This window comes from Rhea pennata, chromosome 1 (assembly GCF_028389875.1).
Source record: "Rhea pennata isolate bPtePen1 chromosome 1, bPtePen1.pri, whole genome shotgun sequence".
Lineage (NCBI taxonomy): Eukaryota > Metazoa > Chordata > Aves > Rheiformes > Rheidae > Rhea > Rhea pennata.
Genome location: NC_084663.1, coordinates 158866945 through 158885148, shown reverse-complemented (window position 1 = coordinate 158885148; position 18204 = coordinate 158866945). Strand labels below are relative to the sequence as shown.

Below are 18204 nucleotides of genomic sequence, written 5' to 3'. Positions count from 1 at the left end.
AAAATAACATAATGTTATTTCCCAGATATTTAAGCCTGATTGGTCCTAATTAACTAAAACAATGATGGCATTTCCAGCTTGCCAGACAAAAGTGTACTTTATGTTTTTAGCTCTTAATTCAGTTGGATACCATCTACCAGCAAAGGATTTCAGGTTATTAATTTCTTCATTACAAACTTGCTTATCTGAAATCTGACCTGACTATGAAATCATATTTCATAGTGTCAGAGATACGTGTCTGCTACATGTTCTCAGACTTCCCACAAGGCAGTTTTTACCTGAGTCCTAGTAATGCGCCCTACATATCTTGCCCCCACACAAGCCTTGAGGACCTTTGCGACTTGCTTCTTACGGAACGGAGCTCCCACAGTGGATGAAAAGAAGTCTAAACATTTTCTTCTTTTCATTTTTATAGGTATTGATTGATTCCATGAGCCAAGAGCATTGTAGGTAGGAATATTCCCCTCGCAATTTTTACCTTACAAATCACGGGGATTCCTGGATCAAACAATTTACCCTGCAAGTGGGTTCTCAAGAAAGCAATGCTAAGCTATTCATCCCCCATGTTTTGTAAGGTATTAGAAGGCAGTTTATGGAAACTATCACAATCTTCCCCCACCACACTTACCTCTAGTACACACACATGCATACACACATTCACATGCAGGCTCTCAAGTGGAGAAATGGGGTAAAATAAAATTAAATAAACGAACACTCCTCTTTAGTCTCATCTTCTGAGTAAGAATCCCTGTGACACTACTGATGAGTTTGGTTGCTGAACTTCTCTCCAAAAATATCGAAGGCCCTCCAATTAAAAGCTTTAGAAAGCACTGCTTTAAATAATCATCTACAAACCACACAGCCAGTCACTATGCAGCATTATCACAGATGAGCTGGATATAGCGAATGCAGCTAGAATGAAAACCAGAAGGATGAATATTGCTTAAAGCAACTCACTTTTATTGACAGAGTACTGTAAGGCAAGGAAAATGTTTGCCAGATTTTTTAAAAAGAAGATTTGCAGCAAGAATGGTTCAGAAAGATCTGCAGTTCAATATATTATTGAAATTCAAATATACTATCTTTTATAAATCCAATATTTATCTTATTGTCATATATACAAAAGCTGAACTTAAACTAACACAAAACAGAACACAAAATACTGGGTTTGCATATGAGGTTTTGTTGATGGTTTATAATCTAGCCAAGTAAACAAGAGAACGCACACATTCCATTATATAGATCGTAATTTAGAGCTGACCAATTTTAAACTTAAATATACCAAAAAAAGACATAATGAAACCATCAAATACAGATGTGTTTGATATTACTGTTTTGAAAAAAAATCTAAAACATGTTTAACAATACACACAGAATAAAACATTGATAGATGCCAAGAAAACTGTATTTTATGGCCAAAACTAATTTTGCATTTATGGTGAAGGCATCTGTGAAAACAATGCTGTATTCTGACCATTCCACATTAATATTTTGGCCAGAAAACATTGTGAAGCACTGGCTTTTTGTCAGCTCTTTAGAGGATACATACTTTAAGTGGTGATGTACATTAACTGTGAGCCTCTCACAAGATCTCACATCAGGGCATGTTAGAGCAACCTATCATTTCCATAGGAAACAATGGTAATGGAAAGGTCCCAGCTACGCTACAAAAGCTGGTTGGGGGCCTAGCTACAAAATCTACAACCTCGTAGTGTTTCCCTGAGGGAAAGGCAAATCCTTAGCTCACATATTTAGATAGTCTTAAATTTTGAAACTAACAAAATGTTAGTTTTTTCCTCTCCTGTTTTTTGCTGCTTTTCTTCCCCACTTCTGTGTCTGCATAGCACTGGCCTTCCACTGTAAAGAATTTTTATGAACGGGACAGCTGCTTTTTCACTGTAGATAATGTAGCATTACTGGTGCTTCATAAAATAAAAGAATATCAGCATACGTTAAAGTGTAATGTACCTGGATAGAAGGAATAAAGATACTTAACCACAGTACAGCATCATGCTTTAGCTTTGCAAGACTAGAGCATGAATAATAACACGGATAAGTAAAATTTGCTTCTATCTGAGAAAAACTGAACTGTGTTTTAAAAGTCTTACAATACTACTCTGCAGTGAGAACCCCCAACATGCTAATTTTTATCACATAGACAAGAGCAGAGTTATCTCACAATCACACATGGAAATGGGATGTAATTAACAGGAGAATGGCAGCATAAATATATGTAATTAGCAAATGAACAACGTAATGTGATAATGAAGCACAAACCATATTTTTCATGTGGAGGTCTTTTGCTGGATGTGTAAATGCGCAGTTTTCATGTCCTTTGTCCTTTTTTTTCTGTTTTCTGTATGAAAATCAAGCACTTTGCATAATTAACCAAAGCCCAAAGATATTTACATTTTAAAAGCCAATCCTTCATCTTCTGATTTTTAAATGAGTTATCCTGTATCTTGCATATTTTAAAAAAATGTCCAGAAAAAGCTTAGGTTTATAATTCAGAATCTGTATTTTGTAAAAATATTTCCCTTGAACATGAAGTCAGTGCTGACCTCTTCAGGTCATTTGTGAATAATAAACTCTTTCTAAAGAAATGTTACTAAATAAGAACTGAGGGAAAACACAAAAAGAAGAAATAATTGCCTCTAAATTGTAAAATGTTGCCACTTTCAAATACAGTACAAGATGAAAAAAATCAGAGATGTGTATATCAAAATGTGTGAAATCTTTCAAAGTTCTGTCTCTGCTAAAGGCAATATAATTTCTCTGGCTTTATTAGGACTGCTATTTTATACAAGTTTCTTAAAGTACAGTTAATATTTATAGAGATGAAATCTAACATACAGGTGTGTGTTATTCTTCATATGGCAGAAGGATAAGCACTTGAAAATCCTATGACATTGATTTTAAATAAATCATATACCACATAGCATCAGTATGTTCAATTCTAAACATAGAAAATTAGGTTGTATTGAAGTGGTTGTTGTTGCAATATGACTTAAATTTTTCTCAAATATCAAGAAGGTCCTCTCCACTCTCATCACTCTCCACAGTTAATTGCCTTGTCCACCACTTCTTGACTTCTGATCCACAAGAAGCAGCATCAGACATGGGATTCATCTTGCATACAACAGATTTCATAGTTGAACGTCCACCAAAGCGCAGGTTGACTGAAGACACTGAATGGCTTATTGGTTTGGGGGCTACAAAATTAAACAGAAAGTTCTGTATTAGAGTAGGTCTTCTTCTTGAACATTTTAGCTTGAACATTCAGGTAGAGCTAGCTGGACAGTGATAGCTTTAAACTGATTTAGTGCAGAAACTGTAAGGCTCTATCCAACCTTATTGTTCATCCCTGCTCTCCCTAATCTACTAGCAGAGCAGTTCAATTGAGCAGTGCCTAATTTCCTTCTATCAGGATAGCTGATGCAGTAGGTCTTTCCTTAGCTGGCTAATTGTAACCTAAACATTTCAGGCAGTAAGTACACAAGCTGATCTGCTGGAAATAGTAAAAGTGGTAAGTTCCACAAACAAGGAGGGAAAAGAGCATTTGACGGTGGCAGCTTGATCCATAAAGTGACATTTGACTATGGCCTAATGGTGCAAGTCAGTACAAGATGCTGGTGTTTAGGAAAGTACTAAAACTCATATGTAATTATATGAAAAATACAATCGATACTAATGAGGCTATTTGTTATCTTAAATACATGACTTTGTAGGATTGGGGGCGAGTACTCATCGTCTGTGGACTGGACCTCAGACAGGGAGGCACCCCTCTGAAGTTGTGCAGCAATGACCTTTCAGGATTCAAGCAGCCAAGATCAGTTCTAGGAAAGGAAACCCTCTACTGCTCAGTCTCATTTGAAAAGCCTACCCAGTTGTCTACAGTAATACATTCCCTTTCGTACTCTTTCCCCTGGCCCAACAAATTTTGACTTTCTTTCCTGCTTAGTGACACTCAGCTGAAAGATGTCAATTGAAACCTACCTTATAAGCTGTCCCATTTCTTGGACAAGTACTCTAATCAAAAACTAGATATACAGATATATATCTAGTATATATATGTACAGATATGATATATATAGTGTATATATATAGTATATCTACATATATACATACACTAGATATATAAACTAAAACTATAAAGATACTCACAGCATGACTATGCCTTCCACTTCCACCTATATATGATTAGAGTCTGAACAGTGACAATCTTTAAAGGCAGCACCCTCCCTCAGAACAGTAACACTACACTCATGTCTAGCAGCCAACAGAAAGATTAGGACTGATGAAAGCTGAAAGCAAATTGACGTACACACCCATGGACCCTTTCCAAATATGCTGCTCAGGAGATATGGCAGGCAGCAGAGGCAAATGTACTCTTTAAAGGAAAAATTTTAAGGCTGGGAAAGTGCTCCTGAGATAAAGCCTGAATGAGGTTTCAAATTTTCCTGTGCACTTCCTCCTTCCCTCCCTCTCTCCAATAAGCATCCTCCCATACGGCACAGTTTAGCCTTTATTTTCTAGTGGGCTGTAGTTACTAGGATAACTTGAGGATGTATCCTGGAAAATAAAGAGGAAATTGATAATATACTCTGCCAAGTCATGGCTGAACTAAGATATAAAAATGTATTATGGTGTAAGATATACATTGCACACCTGGTAGAGCTAGGCAAGACACAGCACTCATGTTACTACTGCTGTTAGGAGAAACTTAATTTACTTTCACTGTGCTTTATGAGATGAAAGTGAACTCTAAATGCACCAGATGCTATCCAAACATATGGGAAGGTACAGCCCCCAACCCAAAGATCCCAAGTAAATGGATGACAAATAAAAAGTTGTATGTGGCAATGCTTGAGCACATCTTCCAGACTTTCAGATGTGGGAGGGAGGGGAGTGACTGCTGTATTTCAGTGTGTGTAAGTGTAGAGAAACACTGATGTGGTTGCAAGCAGCAGGCAGGAGGTAGCACCATGAATCTGGGAGCCTCTCCCTTAATTCTTGCTCCACTGTGTGTCTGTTGCTAATGCATAAAGCTTTGTAAAGGCCTTGTTGTGTACAGCACTGATTTGGCATTACTGCTACACATTCTTCACTTACCTGATGGCAAACGCCATTGTCCAAATTTCCGTTGAGGTTTCCCAGCATCTGCAGAGTCTTGTCGATATCCGCCTCTGTCAGAAAGGGTTGGACTAAGGAGTTGCTGTTGGCTACTTGTCTGAATAGAGAAAAAAGAATCTCAATTATAGTTCCCCATTGCATGGTCTGACCACTCTTAGAAGGGTTATCTAACCTTTCTAATCTATTTCCAAGTTTCATACACAAACACAAATGAAATACATTGCCCTTTCTTGAGGCAGCATGGATATTGTTCTTTACTACCTCAAAAGTCTAAAACTAACAAGAAAAGAAAGATTATTTGCCTTCCATTCCACTACACAATCCCATGGAAGGATACAAAATTGTTCCCAGCCTTCTGCAGTGGAGTGCTTATGCTGTACCGAGATTTCCTGCTCTGGAAAAACCCTGATCTCCTAGTGACAGGACCCAGTATGCCCAATGTTGTCATTCACATTGTACAGGCTACTCCAAAATTCTTGAGCAGCAAAAATTCAAATCCCAGAGCCTGCGCACAACTCATTTTAGAGCTGGAAGTTAGTGCTGCTGAAATCATACAGGTGAGTTTACCCTTTATAATGCTGGCAAGGCAGCAAACTAAGCTGAAGAATAACTATATTTGACCATCTTGCCTTTAAACCTGAATGTAAAGACTGAACAAAACATTGCTTTCAACTTTTCCAATGAAAAAGACATTTACAAACACAAACAGGAAACATGTAAGTTTTTAAAACTTGCTCTAAGTAGTGCTAGTCTTCTGGTTAACATCCCCAACAGTTTTTGTAGGACATACCTCTGGCTGTGCACTGTTATCCTGATTAATAGCATTCACATCTTCACTTGGCTGTGTTGTCTCAATGCTGGGGGGATTCAGAAATCGGCTCAACTCTTGCTGTTGACTCTCTCGTAGACTATGGATAATGCTGCATGACTGCTGTTGTTTCTATCAAAGTGCAATATTGATGTGACAATAAATAAATAAGTCATTCTTATTTGTGTATCTCAATGTTTGACTCTTTTAAAGTCTTCTAAATATTTAACCAAATAGTAAGTGCCAGATGTGGATTCCAGGTGCACTGATAAAGCTCCATATATCAGATGTCCACTATTTAAATAACATGACTTCTGCTGTATGGCTAGCCTTTATGTAGGAACTGAAGAGTCATACTTATAAACTATATAAAGTGGAAGTCAGGTTCCTCATAACAAACTAGAGTTTAAAAATAGATAAATCACTAAATTTGTGAGTAAAGAGATCATAGATGGATGCAGAAACAAGGAGATTGACAGAGATTCACTAAGAATCAACATGAAAGCAATGAAAAACTTCTGATTGTTTTCATGGCCTTCAGAAGAAGCTGAATAAATGAGACTGAATAAAGCGGTAGTGGAAACCTTAGGAATATCTATGAATTTATAGTACAAATAGAAAAACAAACCTACTACCATTATGATCTTACAATCTAATATGCTTCTAAATTAAAATAAACAGTACTTAGGAAGGGCTTCACTTTCCTGGGTAGTTTTCACATGCTTCCTCTTTAGTGAATAACAAGAGAATTTGAAAATATATATTAACTTCCATAATTACATCCATTTCGTAAAAGGTTCACAGAATGTGAAATGATCTGAGCCACATAATTAGAATGAAATGAATAGCATATTTACTTTAACATAATGTAATTCAATATCATCATGAAATGAACAACCAAATTGAACAAACCCAAAATTGAGAGCTGAGATTAAATTTATTGCCATTATTATTATACAGATGGGATCAAAACAAAACTATTTATCTGCATATGCCTTGAAAGTTGATGTTTCAGATAAAATGAGCATTCAAATTGTACAGTAATTCTTTTTATTAATTTACAAACAGAAAAGACCAGATCCTGTGCACACAGATCTCAGTCAGAAAACCTTCAAATAAGAGAAGTAAGCTTTTATAAAGATCAAAATACCTGGTCTCAGCCTTAGAGTAATTGCAAAATCAAGTTGTTCAAGGCAGCCAGAATTTATTTAATTTTTTTATATTAAGGTTGTGAAGAGCTGTCTTTTGGAAAGAGGAAAAGCACAACTGCAAAGTCCATTCCAAATTCCCGTCTTGACCTTGTACCACAAACTTCTCACAGTAAATCTTTTTTTTTTTTTTCACTGAACATTCTCAATATAAATTTCATCTAGGGCAAACTTTGATCACCAAATATTAGAGCTATGCTGAGTAAAGGCAAAAATTTTTCAGACAATCTCAAACACCGAGTAAGCACAATGCAGACACATCGCCGATGCCTATACTAGCAAATTAAAGAGACTGGGATATTCCCTGCAGTGCTGAAGCCCACTGGCAGGCCAGCACTTGCATGACAAGGCTAACCTCTCCTCCAGCACGGAACAAGACAATTGCAACCGCGCTGCCTGTCGGGAGCAGTTTCTGCTCATACTTGCCCCTAACTGTGCCAGGATGGCAATGCTCTCAGAGAGTACGAGTATGCGTGGGCCAAACTGTGCCAAGAATGACACTAATAACAAGTATGCACGATGCCACGCTAGCGTGGAGCCAGTGAGCTGCTCCTGTTTAATTACTAGCATAGACGTAGCCACTGTGCACCACGAGTTTATGTTCCCAGTTTGCATGTGCATGTTGCTATTTTCACACTTGGACACGTGTACATACTGTACTGGAGATTTTGGTGAAACTAAGAGCTCATTTGCCCACAGTTACTGCACTGGCTTATCCAGGTGATATTTCCTGATATGAATTGCATTTGAAGAGCCTCTGGGAAACAGTACGGTCTTATATGGCCTATTCTGCAGCCATAGGATCTGCCTAATTATGATGTCTCATGCCAGCGGAGGCAAGGAAATTATATGATTATATTCAGTGACTACACAGGATCAGGCCTATAAGATTTCAGCAAATTACATCGTTTTTAGTTTATTTCTTTTCACATACATCTTCTGGCTATATTATGAAAAGGCAAATTTTTGGCAGGAATACAGCTTTTGCCTTCAGAAGATGCTTATTTTTCTAGCTCTCTGAATCAAGTTGTAACATAATTTCTGCTGACTTAGCAATTGCTATCTGTTTTTTCACATGGATGCTATAGTGGCTCCAGTGTAAATTAAGCGTAGTGACAGCACATTCCACCTTTGTTGACCAGTACGATTTACTGCAACCATTTAAATCCTGTTTTAACTTGACTTACTGCTCTGATTCGCTTTAGACATTTCTTCAGCCACATGCGTATGGTCTGTTTGGCCACCTCCTCTTCTATGGTGTATTCTAGCTGTTCCCTAGCAAGTAGCTCTTCCAGTTGAAGACTTTTTCTGATATCAACAGATCTATATGAAAGCATGCTGAAAGAAACATTGATATCATGACTATTAAATGCTGATGGCCTTACATTTTAATGTAGAAAATCAACGCTTATATGTACTTAAAAACTTAGCACAAAAATATTTATGCATGTGCAGTGTAGCTAAAAAATGGTAAGAGGATTCCAGAAAGGAATTGTGGTGCTCAAAGCAAATGAAGATCCTATCACTTATATTTAGGTACCCAACGTAAGTGAGTTCCTAAACTGTAGGCAACTAGGTCATTCACATTTTTGGTTTTTTTTTTAAGTGTAGAAGTTTGGATAATGTTCCTGCTTCTATTTTATTTCTAGTCAGATTCACTATCAAGTTGCTACACATGAGGAGACTACTTTGCATTGTTTAGGATACAAGAACAATACGGGATTGCTGGTTAAGAGAAGCTGTCTCAAATAGAAACATTAACACCTCTTGAAGCCTACCCCCCAGGACCTGTGTTTTGCACCTTAAATATTTTTTGCAGGAAAAGAAAAGGGGATAATCTAATTTTTGTATTACACTTAAAACAGCAGTGCCTCTGTGGCTATCAATTTTGCCTTTTCCCAAGCCTTGCAAATACCTTTTAGCCTCTGGAAAAATACAGGGCACTATAACTATTATACAAATTCAGAGAAAATCTCACAGTACCTCAGTACATCATGGAAAGTGACATCACCACCGTTATGGAGCCGTTCCATTTCATAGCACATGTGCTTGAACAAGAGCTTGTCCTTGTCAAGGTCCACCTCCAGCCTGCCACGCAGAAGCCTCAGCAGAAATTTCACTCGGAAGGTAGGGATTACCCCCTGGGTAAAATTGCATAATAGCTGGTTACTTATTACTGTGATCTAACCACCAACTCGGGCATTCTGTTAGACCAATGAGAGAAATACTATTTCTCTGAAGACTCTGCATCAAATCCTAGCCCACTTAAGCCAATGGGAATGCACTACTAAAGAATACCGACGTGTAGCTAACTCTTTGGCACGTGTAGATCAGTCACAGTTCATGGAAGGCTTTGCTCTTATTTGGATGATATGAGAATCTGCACTGTTCATTTTGTTGGAGATTTACAACATTGCTTTGGAGATTCGGCTTCCCTGTTTGCATCAATTTGTAAAGAGAATTATATGCCTAAATAGCTGCCTTTGAAAAGCTGAAGTGAAACTACAGTTTAAACATTCACAGTCAGATCTATTACCTGCTGTACAACTGTCCCCTTCGATGTTCGTCTTGGGACAGGAATATATTGCTAGTTCTCCAACTTTTCAAAGATCATCTGCTCTAAGATTCAACCTAGTACATGTAGTACTTCCTATAACAATAACTTTGAACTGCTGTTAAAACATTAGAAGTGAAAGTATTTCCCTCCAAAACTGCAGTATCCATTTTCTTTAATTATTATGCTCTGTTAAATGAACTTGACTGGAACTATTTTTGCCATAATGTGTTCCACCTGAGAGATAGATACTGTCCGTTCCAGACACACTGGATGTAGAGCCCTCCACCTCCACTAGCAAGGACTGCGACTTCTGCCTCCAGCACAGTCACAATTTCTCTCAGTGGATAAAGAAATAACTCTTTGGGAGATGGGAGGAAAGGTGCTATGGTACTGATTCTATGAATACTTATATTTGTTTTCAAATTTGCTATCATGTGTACTTCACACTGGCAAATAGTACAGGCTAGCATTTGAAGGAACATGAACAACGTTAGATCGTGATCAGTGAATTTTCAGAATCTGGAGAAATATTCAAAATCACAGAAAAAAAATCTCATACCACTAATGGCTCAAGGAGTTCTGTCAACACGCTCCGTCTTTCCTAGGCTTACATTTTCTTCAAGGAAAAATGCAGATTTACTGAATTAACTGTGCTCATTATCAAGTTTCTTACCTCTCTTTTGTCATCAACCATGTTCCATATAATTTGAAAATGTCTAAGATCATTGTAACTTAACAGTTGGTCTTCTTCAGTTGAGTAAAACAGCGAGAAATTCTCCACAATGATAGCTAAAAACCACAAAAACAAAATTTAGGTACAGTCAAAGAGTTGAACCTTTGTAAACAACAATGAATTTCAACAGAATATGAATTCTGTTGTGCAAACTCACACCAATAAATCCCCTTAGCTGAATGTTGAGACAAGAATTTTGAATGGGAAAGAGAATTTTGAATCTCACTTCTCAAAAGCTACAGCTTAAATGCTGGTGAGATGACTATTCTAGTATCTTCTAAAATCAATTATTTGAAGAATTCCTCTGAAGTTGGAAAAATGTCAACCAGAGGATAGAAAAGCTCAGAAAATATTATCCCTTAGGGTAGTTATAGTCTACAAATGTAACACATCTCTTTTTTCAAAAACCTTTCAAACTCAAACTTCCTAAGTTTTAGCATATACCATGCCACAGAAGTATCAAAAACATGATAAAGTAACATATGCTCTAAAGAGCATAGCAGACTCAAATCTAATATATTACATTCCAAGATAGATGCTTTTGTTATTATATATTTTCACTCACCAACAAGTAAATTTAGCATGATGTATGCAATGATGACATAAAATGAACAGAAATACATAAGAGCACCAGCATAATTTCCACAGTCTGTTTTCCAGTAGGTGCTGTTGTCTGGGGTACAAAATGGAGGCTGGACCTTCAAAACAAAACAAAACAAAGTCAATCAACCAAAGAAAAGGATTCTTTATTTCTCTACAATCAATGCAATAAATGTAACTATACATTTTTTAAAGCTTGAAAATTAAGTAATAATGCTGAACGTCAGATTAGTGGAACGTTCCCCTTTCATAGAAAAGGAGGAAAGATTTTTTCTTGGATTCTTAAGGGCGGTTTGTTGTTGATTCTTCAGTAGACAAAGATTAGAAAGCAGAGAAAGGAATGGCAAAAGATGCCTAGACATGGCTCTCACTAAAACATACAAAGCACATTGTACACTTATGACACTGCAAAGAAACAACTCAGGACTCTGAAATGTGGTGGTTTTCAAAAAGCTTCCCTAGTTATTAATTTTTAAAAGAAAGACAATAATATGATTTTCATTGCAACTGAAACCATAGTCAGAAATTTACCCAGACAGAGAAAAATGACTCTAAGACAAATTTTGAGGTCATTAAAACTAGTGTTTTCTTGGAATGAGCCACAGGACAGCCATTAAAGACAAATGTCATCTGAAAAATCACCTTGCCACAAAGTAGAGATAACAATGGAAAAGTGAGTTATTGCACTTCTGATTTGGAAAAACTATTTTTATTTTTATTTTTAAAATAACATAACAGCCTAGCCCCATGGAATATCGCATTATGAGTCTATGATTGGAACTACAAATTTTGTGCCATATTCTTAAGTTTAGTGAATGTTTTATCTCTTGAAGAGATAAAGGCAATCACAGTATTCCTTGTACTAAGCTAAGAGATTGCAAACACACTGCAAGAGTGTCACCTATTCCTTATCTACTTTATCTCTGGTAGTATTATATTTACCATGCAGTCATGCATAATTTTGTTCCAGTCTTCTCCAGTAACTATTCTGAAAAGCACAGTAATAGCTTTGCCAGCTGTTGAAAAATTTGCATGTCTGTTTTAAACAAAAAGAGAGAAAGAGAGAGAGAGAGATATCATTTCCTGTCTCAGAATTAAAATGTTGGCAAGAAAAAAATCTAGATCATTTCCATTTTCTACTTTCTTACTATTTTGAACTTAAATTAGGTACAGCACTGGATGAATAATTTCTGAATGAGCTCAAATATAAACTTCTATCTAGCAGAATCTGATCTTTTGGGCTCTTTAAAGAACATCTGCATGAGGTAGTACATACTGTACCTGTTAATGTTCTCTCCATATTTCACTGTACCAAATAAAACCACTCCAGCAAAAGCATAACAAAGAAGCAGTAAGAACATTCCCACTATGATGAAGAAACTCTTGTACATGCTGACAACTACAGTCAGGAGCAGCATTTTCAGTGTCACCTGGAAGGACAGAGAAAAAGCAATCCATGATGTCATTCAGGAAAGCAGAGATGAAAGTGAAAAGATCTATTGCACTTGTCATTTTGGCAACAAACATTTTTCACTTAAATAAGCTAATGGATGAACCCAGGGAAATGGTACATACTGAGTCTGCTTGGAACTGAACATTTTGTGTCTTGCTCTGAAATTTCGTGGACTTTTTACTTGTTGAAGAAATCAGCCTTTCCATCTAATTTACAAGATCAAGATGTTGCTCCTCAAAGGCTATATATAGGGTAATACAGCATAACCATAACTACCATGTTCTAGGATTAGTACACTGTAGAAATATCAGAATTAGCATTATACAAATACTGGTGCAGTAAGCTGCTTCATCTGGAAATAGTGTAACTGTTAGGCAGAAACCAAAGTTAACTGCAGTCCACCTAGAGAAATGGGTCAAAGTACAGGGAAAGGAATTTCCTTAAAATCAGCACAGATTGATTGAACTAGCTAATTTCTCATACAAGTTGACTAAAGAGCTTAAGAAGATAGCATAATTCTAGGAATTATATTGGAAATGGGTCTAGATAATAGGTATTTCTTTCCCATAAAGGCAAACTGTGCATTTTACTCTCAATAAAGTTATTGCCCAAGATTTAACACCCTTAACTGCTTTGAATGTTACAGAAAATTGCCTCTAATGAAACTGAGGGTAGCACTATTCTTTAGAAAACTGACAACTCGTGCTGACTTTTAGCCATCGCATTGCATCACAGCAGAAAAATGCAATTTCTAACATGAAAGCATAAATGACTAGGTTAAAACATTGAAAAAACTTCAGAATCAATCAGAAAGCTTTGAAGGCAATCACTTGGTCTGGCTGCACAGGAGAAGCAAGGATTTTTCATTTGACTTCCAAGGCTATATGGGCTTTATGTAGTTGATTGAAGGAAAACTTCTTATCTTTACTGAACAAACCCTGTGAGTTACCTGTTCTTAACTCCTGTGCCCTACCGTAGTAATCATTTCTTTTAATCACATTTACTTCACTATGTTAGACTTCACAGAAAATGTTTGCATAATCTAAGAAATTCTGCAGCAAGAGAACTGCTTGTTAAACAAAAGTGTTTGTCCTCCACCTGTGCTTATTCTGCCAGTCTACTCCCAATAACACCAGAACAAATCCGAACAGGGACAAAATGGAAACTTCAGAAATGAGTTGCTTTGTATCCACCCCAGCGTTTCCACTCAGCGTTTTTTTAATTGAACATATATCCTGTACTGTGATACGACATAAATTGCTAGAGACAGTGAATTTGGAAGAAATGTGAAATTGGAGACTGCTGCTCTAAGCCTTCCCTTTTTTCTGGTGTATAAAATGGAGCCTTACAGAATGTGCAGTAGAGAGGCCAAGCAACTACTCTTTTAATCTATATATGAGCACTGCAGTGGCTGTAGTTCCTAAATGGTACTCACATGCTTCCCACAAATTGAGAAAAATCTGAAGACGATTACACATGCACCCATCATATATGTGTATGCATTCTGGAACAGAAACACAAAGGACTTAATGCATTATCCTCCATTGATCTCACAGAAAAATCAGGTTCATCAGCCTTAAATAATGGAAGGCAGTTAGTATATGAAATAAGAGAATACACAAACTAGTAGCACCAATATTTCAATAATATTTCAATAACAGCAGTGGTGCAACAAGAAAACAACAGAAGACGCTCTAACAATTCAAAACGTTAAGCGAGTCTCTCAACGCATCAAACCAAACCCTCAGCCCTCTATCAGCTGGCCTGAAATCATTATTTCCAACAGCCCCAGTCTGTTTGTCTAGGCAGCTGCTGGCTTACAGAAGCTCCACTGGCTTTCCAAGCTACTTAGCATCAGGGAGCAAACTGAGGATGTCAGGGATGAAGGGCTAGTCATACAAGGCAGCTTTTCCTCCAAACAGAGCTTGAGGTAGACAACAGAGAAACCCCCAACCATTATGGGGTGGTCACTTCCACAACCAGTGACTGGTGATAAGCACCAACAATCCCTTCTCATTCCTGGTGACAAGGAAAATGTGCCTCTCACAAACAAGGGAACAAGGAAAGGAGCCTCCTGTAAAAGCCTGAAGTGGGGTGGATGGATAGTTGACTTCCTCTTCTCTCCTCCCTGAAACTTTTGATTAACTTCTTGAATTAAACATAGCCCTATAACCAAAATCACTGGGACAGAATCATGCTGGTTTGGGGACAGATTGTACCGTTCAGCAGTTTTGAACCTCTGCCTTCTTGCAGTCCTCTGCTCCCATCCGGATTCTGTGCATGGCTACTACTTCCTTGCTGCTCGTAAGACTCCTGTTGGCAAGAGCTCCCAGTCTCTTCAGGTTCCTTCTTTTCCTTTTTCACATCCCTTCTAAAGACCTCATTTTTCTATAATGCTTACAGACTCTACCTGGTATCAGTCAGAGAACTTTTGTATTTCATAATTGCAAATGAGAAGGATTCTTTCTTAGCAGCAAGGTTATTTTGTTTTATTCATACTTCCATATTACTCCCAAGCGTTTACTTTGATAGAGTGCAGCAGTGGCCCCACTGCTGGTGCTTAATAAATAAAATCAAGCTTAATAAATGGTGTTTTGTAAATCTTACCAGTAAGGCGAAGTGAAGTATTACCCATATAACTCCAAGAGATGTCACCAAGAGATCATAGCGATTTCTTCTGCTTTGCCAGAAGCCAGAAGGTGACATGGCAATAATCTTCATTGTGACCTATGGATAAAGACAATGTCTCAGTTGTACTGAGGAAATGGTTATTTCTCACTAAGAGAATCTCTTCTATCCTCTAAGGTCTTTGACTGAGTTCATCTTATGAAACAGTTTCAAATGTCCATAGGTAGGTTTCATCTCATCTAGTACTTCCCACATGAACATGTTAAGTAGCTAGACTAAGCTGATCAAATAAGCTTTCCTTAGATGGAGGAAAACTGGCACAAGATCACAGATGACTGAGACTGAGGGATGAACAGTATTCTGGAAGAGTCTCTCTCTCCATCAACTACTGAAGGAGTGCACCTGGCTAAATCAGACTGGAAGCCAAGACAATGTGTAGACTGCTGAGCATAGAGCCTTGGGCTCAGTTCAGGTGCCCACAAGTAACCATTTGTCTAAACACCCAGAAAGAGCTCTCTTGAAGTCTAATGATCTTTTGAGGTACCTTAGGGTATTCTGCTTCACCTCTATCCAATTAGCTCAGATGCCCTAGAATATCTGAGACATCTGCACAAGGCTGGCAAGGATGACACAAGATTTGCAAAACACTGTTCTCCTGCAGCAACTGTTGGACGTAAGGGTGAATAAACTAGGATATCTAAAGTAGATTTTGCAGACTTCAGTTGTTTAGGCAACTGAATCCCACCCTACATTTCCCTTGATCACTTAAACACCTACCTCATGTTGACTTTAAACATTCACATTTAGGTGTCTGTATTCTTGAACTGAGTATCACACCTTGTGATTACACAATTACATCTCACTATTTTTGATCATCAGTGTTGTGAAAAAGATGTGAGATCTCTAAATTTTTCCTATTCTACACCTGTCGTATTCTTCTGTATCACACACACTAATGTAAGTAGTATAGGTTTAAGACTGAATCAGGATCTTTAGACTGGACTCAGTGCCACCTTTAGCTATGCAGATAGCCTTGGGCCTCTCAAATACTATGTCAACATGAGCATACTGAATTAGGGAAAATCCTAGGCAGGAAGCTGCATTTATTTGGCTGCTAAGCTGTAGGAACTTGCTTGGCAGGTCTCTGCTATAAACCACCCTCAGTTCAGATGGTTTGCATTTATGTCAGTGAAAGTAGGAGGTGCTTATGAGTAGCAGGAGGGGGCTCCAAACCCCTCTTCGATGACCAAGATTAAGGTTAAAAAATAGATATAAAAATATAATTAAATTCTATAAAAGAATAAAATGCTATAAGATTTGTATAGCTCCCCTTAAAGTCTCTCTTTCTGCTGTCTAGCAAAATGAGCTTTAACTTATTGTCTTTCTTAGAAACACAGAGACGGTAAGTTAGGTGACTGCTAAACCATTTTATCTGCAAATACTTCTACAGTGAGACTTGGTTTTGGACTAAAATCATGAGAATTTTTTGTATAATTCTATTTATTTTTACTTCCTTTCTCCATAAATTGTGTGCACTCACAATGTCACAGCCTGCCTACTGAGAGAGTCAACAGATTTTTCTTGGCTCTGACACAGTTCCTTTGAAATTCTACAGGAGTATTTGTTTGTAGAATAAAAGGATTTTTAAAGACATAGTTATTAGGTAAATTAAAACCTGTCTATTTATGATACAGATCAGACTTTTCTGGGTTTCCTCCTTGTCTCATGGGATATTGATTTCTCCTGGGTAGAGAGAAAAAAAAAAAAAAAAAAACAACCCACATGGGTGGCCTCTATCTACAGCTGCTACAAGGTATTCACTTCATTGTTTATTCATCACTGCTGGCAAAACCTATCACTGGAACACAGAACTGTCATACTGGATTAGAGCAGCGGGAAATCTAGTCTAGTACCCTGTTTGTGATAGCGGTCAGTATCAGATATTCAGAGGGGACTGAAAACAAAAATAACCACAAACTTATGGAAGAATTCTGTACTAACCCAACCACAGAGAAAGTATCTTCTTTAACCTCCTAAGTGTGTGCCCTGTTAAACTATGGATATCCTTATCTATAAAAATTTTTTAAAACCTTTTAAAAATGTGTTTTAAGTCCTTAGTTTGAAGTCTTACGAAAACAAGTTAACTACACCTTGTACAGTTGATTGTGGTGACAACATTTTCTCACAGATAGATGACAGTCACCACATGGAATCCAGATTTGCACAGTGGAAGACAGACAGTACTGGAATTTTGCATACCTTATTAAAAGGTATTAAAATGAAATTGTATGGCTGATAATTAAAAAAAATGCTAGGAGTTTGATGATGTCAGAGTTAGATTAATGCACTCTGTTCTGAAGGATCAAGCAAAATCTATATGGAACAAGCAGAATCTCTGTGTCAGACAGAGCTTGTGCGATACAGACTGAATTTAACCCTAGGTGTTCTGTAAAAAAGGGTTGAGGGGGGGGATTTGCCCCTTCCATCACGACAAAAATGCAGGTTGAAATGATCAGAAGGACCCAAAACTCAAGGTGGTAGAGCACTACTACCACTACAACAAAATAAAAATCTATTCCTTCAATACCCATTTAAACACAAGCAAGATGGAGAGTCCCAAATGTATATATTCTGAAATAAAAACTACAGTGCAGAAGAAGATTACATTCCTAAAGTCAAAATGAAGTATATAAAAGTTAGTCTTAATCTCAAGAAATTATGAAATATGTTACCTTACCTCAAGGACAAAAATGAAGGTGAAAACAACAGACATTGTTGCTAAAGGAACAGTCACTGGATCTGCAGCATCCCACTGAAACACAAACAAGATGAGCTGACAGAAAAGTAGAAGCCAAACAGAACTAAAAGTCTATTCACTGTTTTAACTTTTCTTTCAGGATTTATTAATGCATAGATTTCATTTTAAAATATCTTCATGCAGGTATGGCATCTTGGTCTGTTCTTCTCTCATGGCTTTAGAGTTTAACTGGAGATGAAGTGGAGGAGACTATCAAAAGGCAGAAATTGATTCAGCTCCACAAGTTACAACTGATTTATAGTGATCTGTGCCAACTGCGATTGCTG

At 37.3% G+C, this 18204-nt stretch overlaps 1 protein-coding gene across 1 annotated transcript in view; it reads right to left on the bottom strand.

Annotated features, from left to right (window-relative positions):
• Positions 1-939: 939 nt before the first annotated feature.
• Positions 940-18204, bottom strand: part of NALCN (sodium leak channel, non-selective) — a 243686-nt gene continuing 226421 nt past the window's right edge. The window contains exons 33-44 of the mRNA XM_062566808.1: positions 17858-17932; positions 15100-15219; positions 13928-13996; positions 12321-12469; positions 11982-12075; positions 11005-11137; positions 10380-10495; positions 9133-9290; positions 8337-8487; positions 5924-6073; positions 5113-5230; positions 940-3212 (exon numbers count right to left, since the gene is read on the bottom strand). Coding sequence (XP_062422792.1) covers positions 3019-3212; positions 5113-5230; positions 5924-6073; positions 8337-8487; positions 9133-9290; positions 10380-10495; positions 11005-11137; positions 11982-12075; positions 12321-12469; positions 13928-13996; positions 15100-15219; positions 17858-17932 — 1527 coding nt within the window. The 3' untranslated portion in view covers positions 940-3018. The remainder of the gene's footprint in view (positions 3213-5112; positions 5231-5923; positions 6074-8336; positions 8488-9132; positions 9291-10379; positions 10496-11004; positions 11138-11981; positions 12076-12320; positions 12470-13927; positions 13997-15099; positions 15220-17857; positions 17933-18204) is intronic.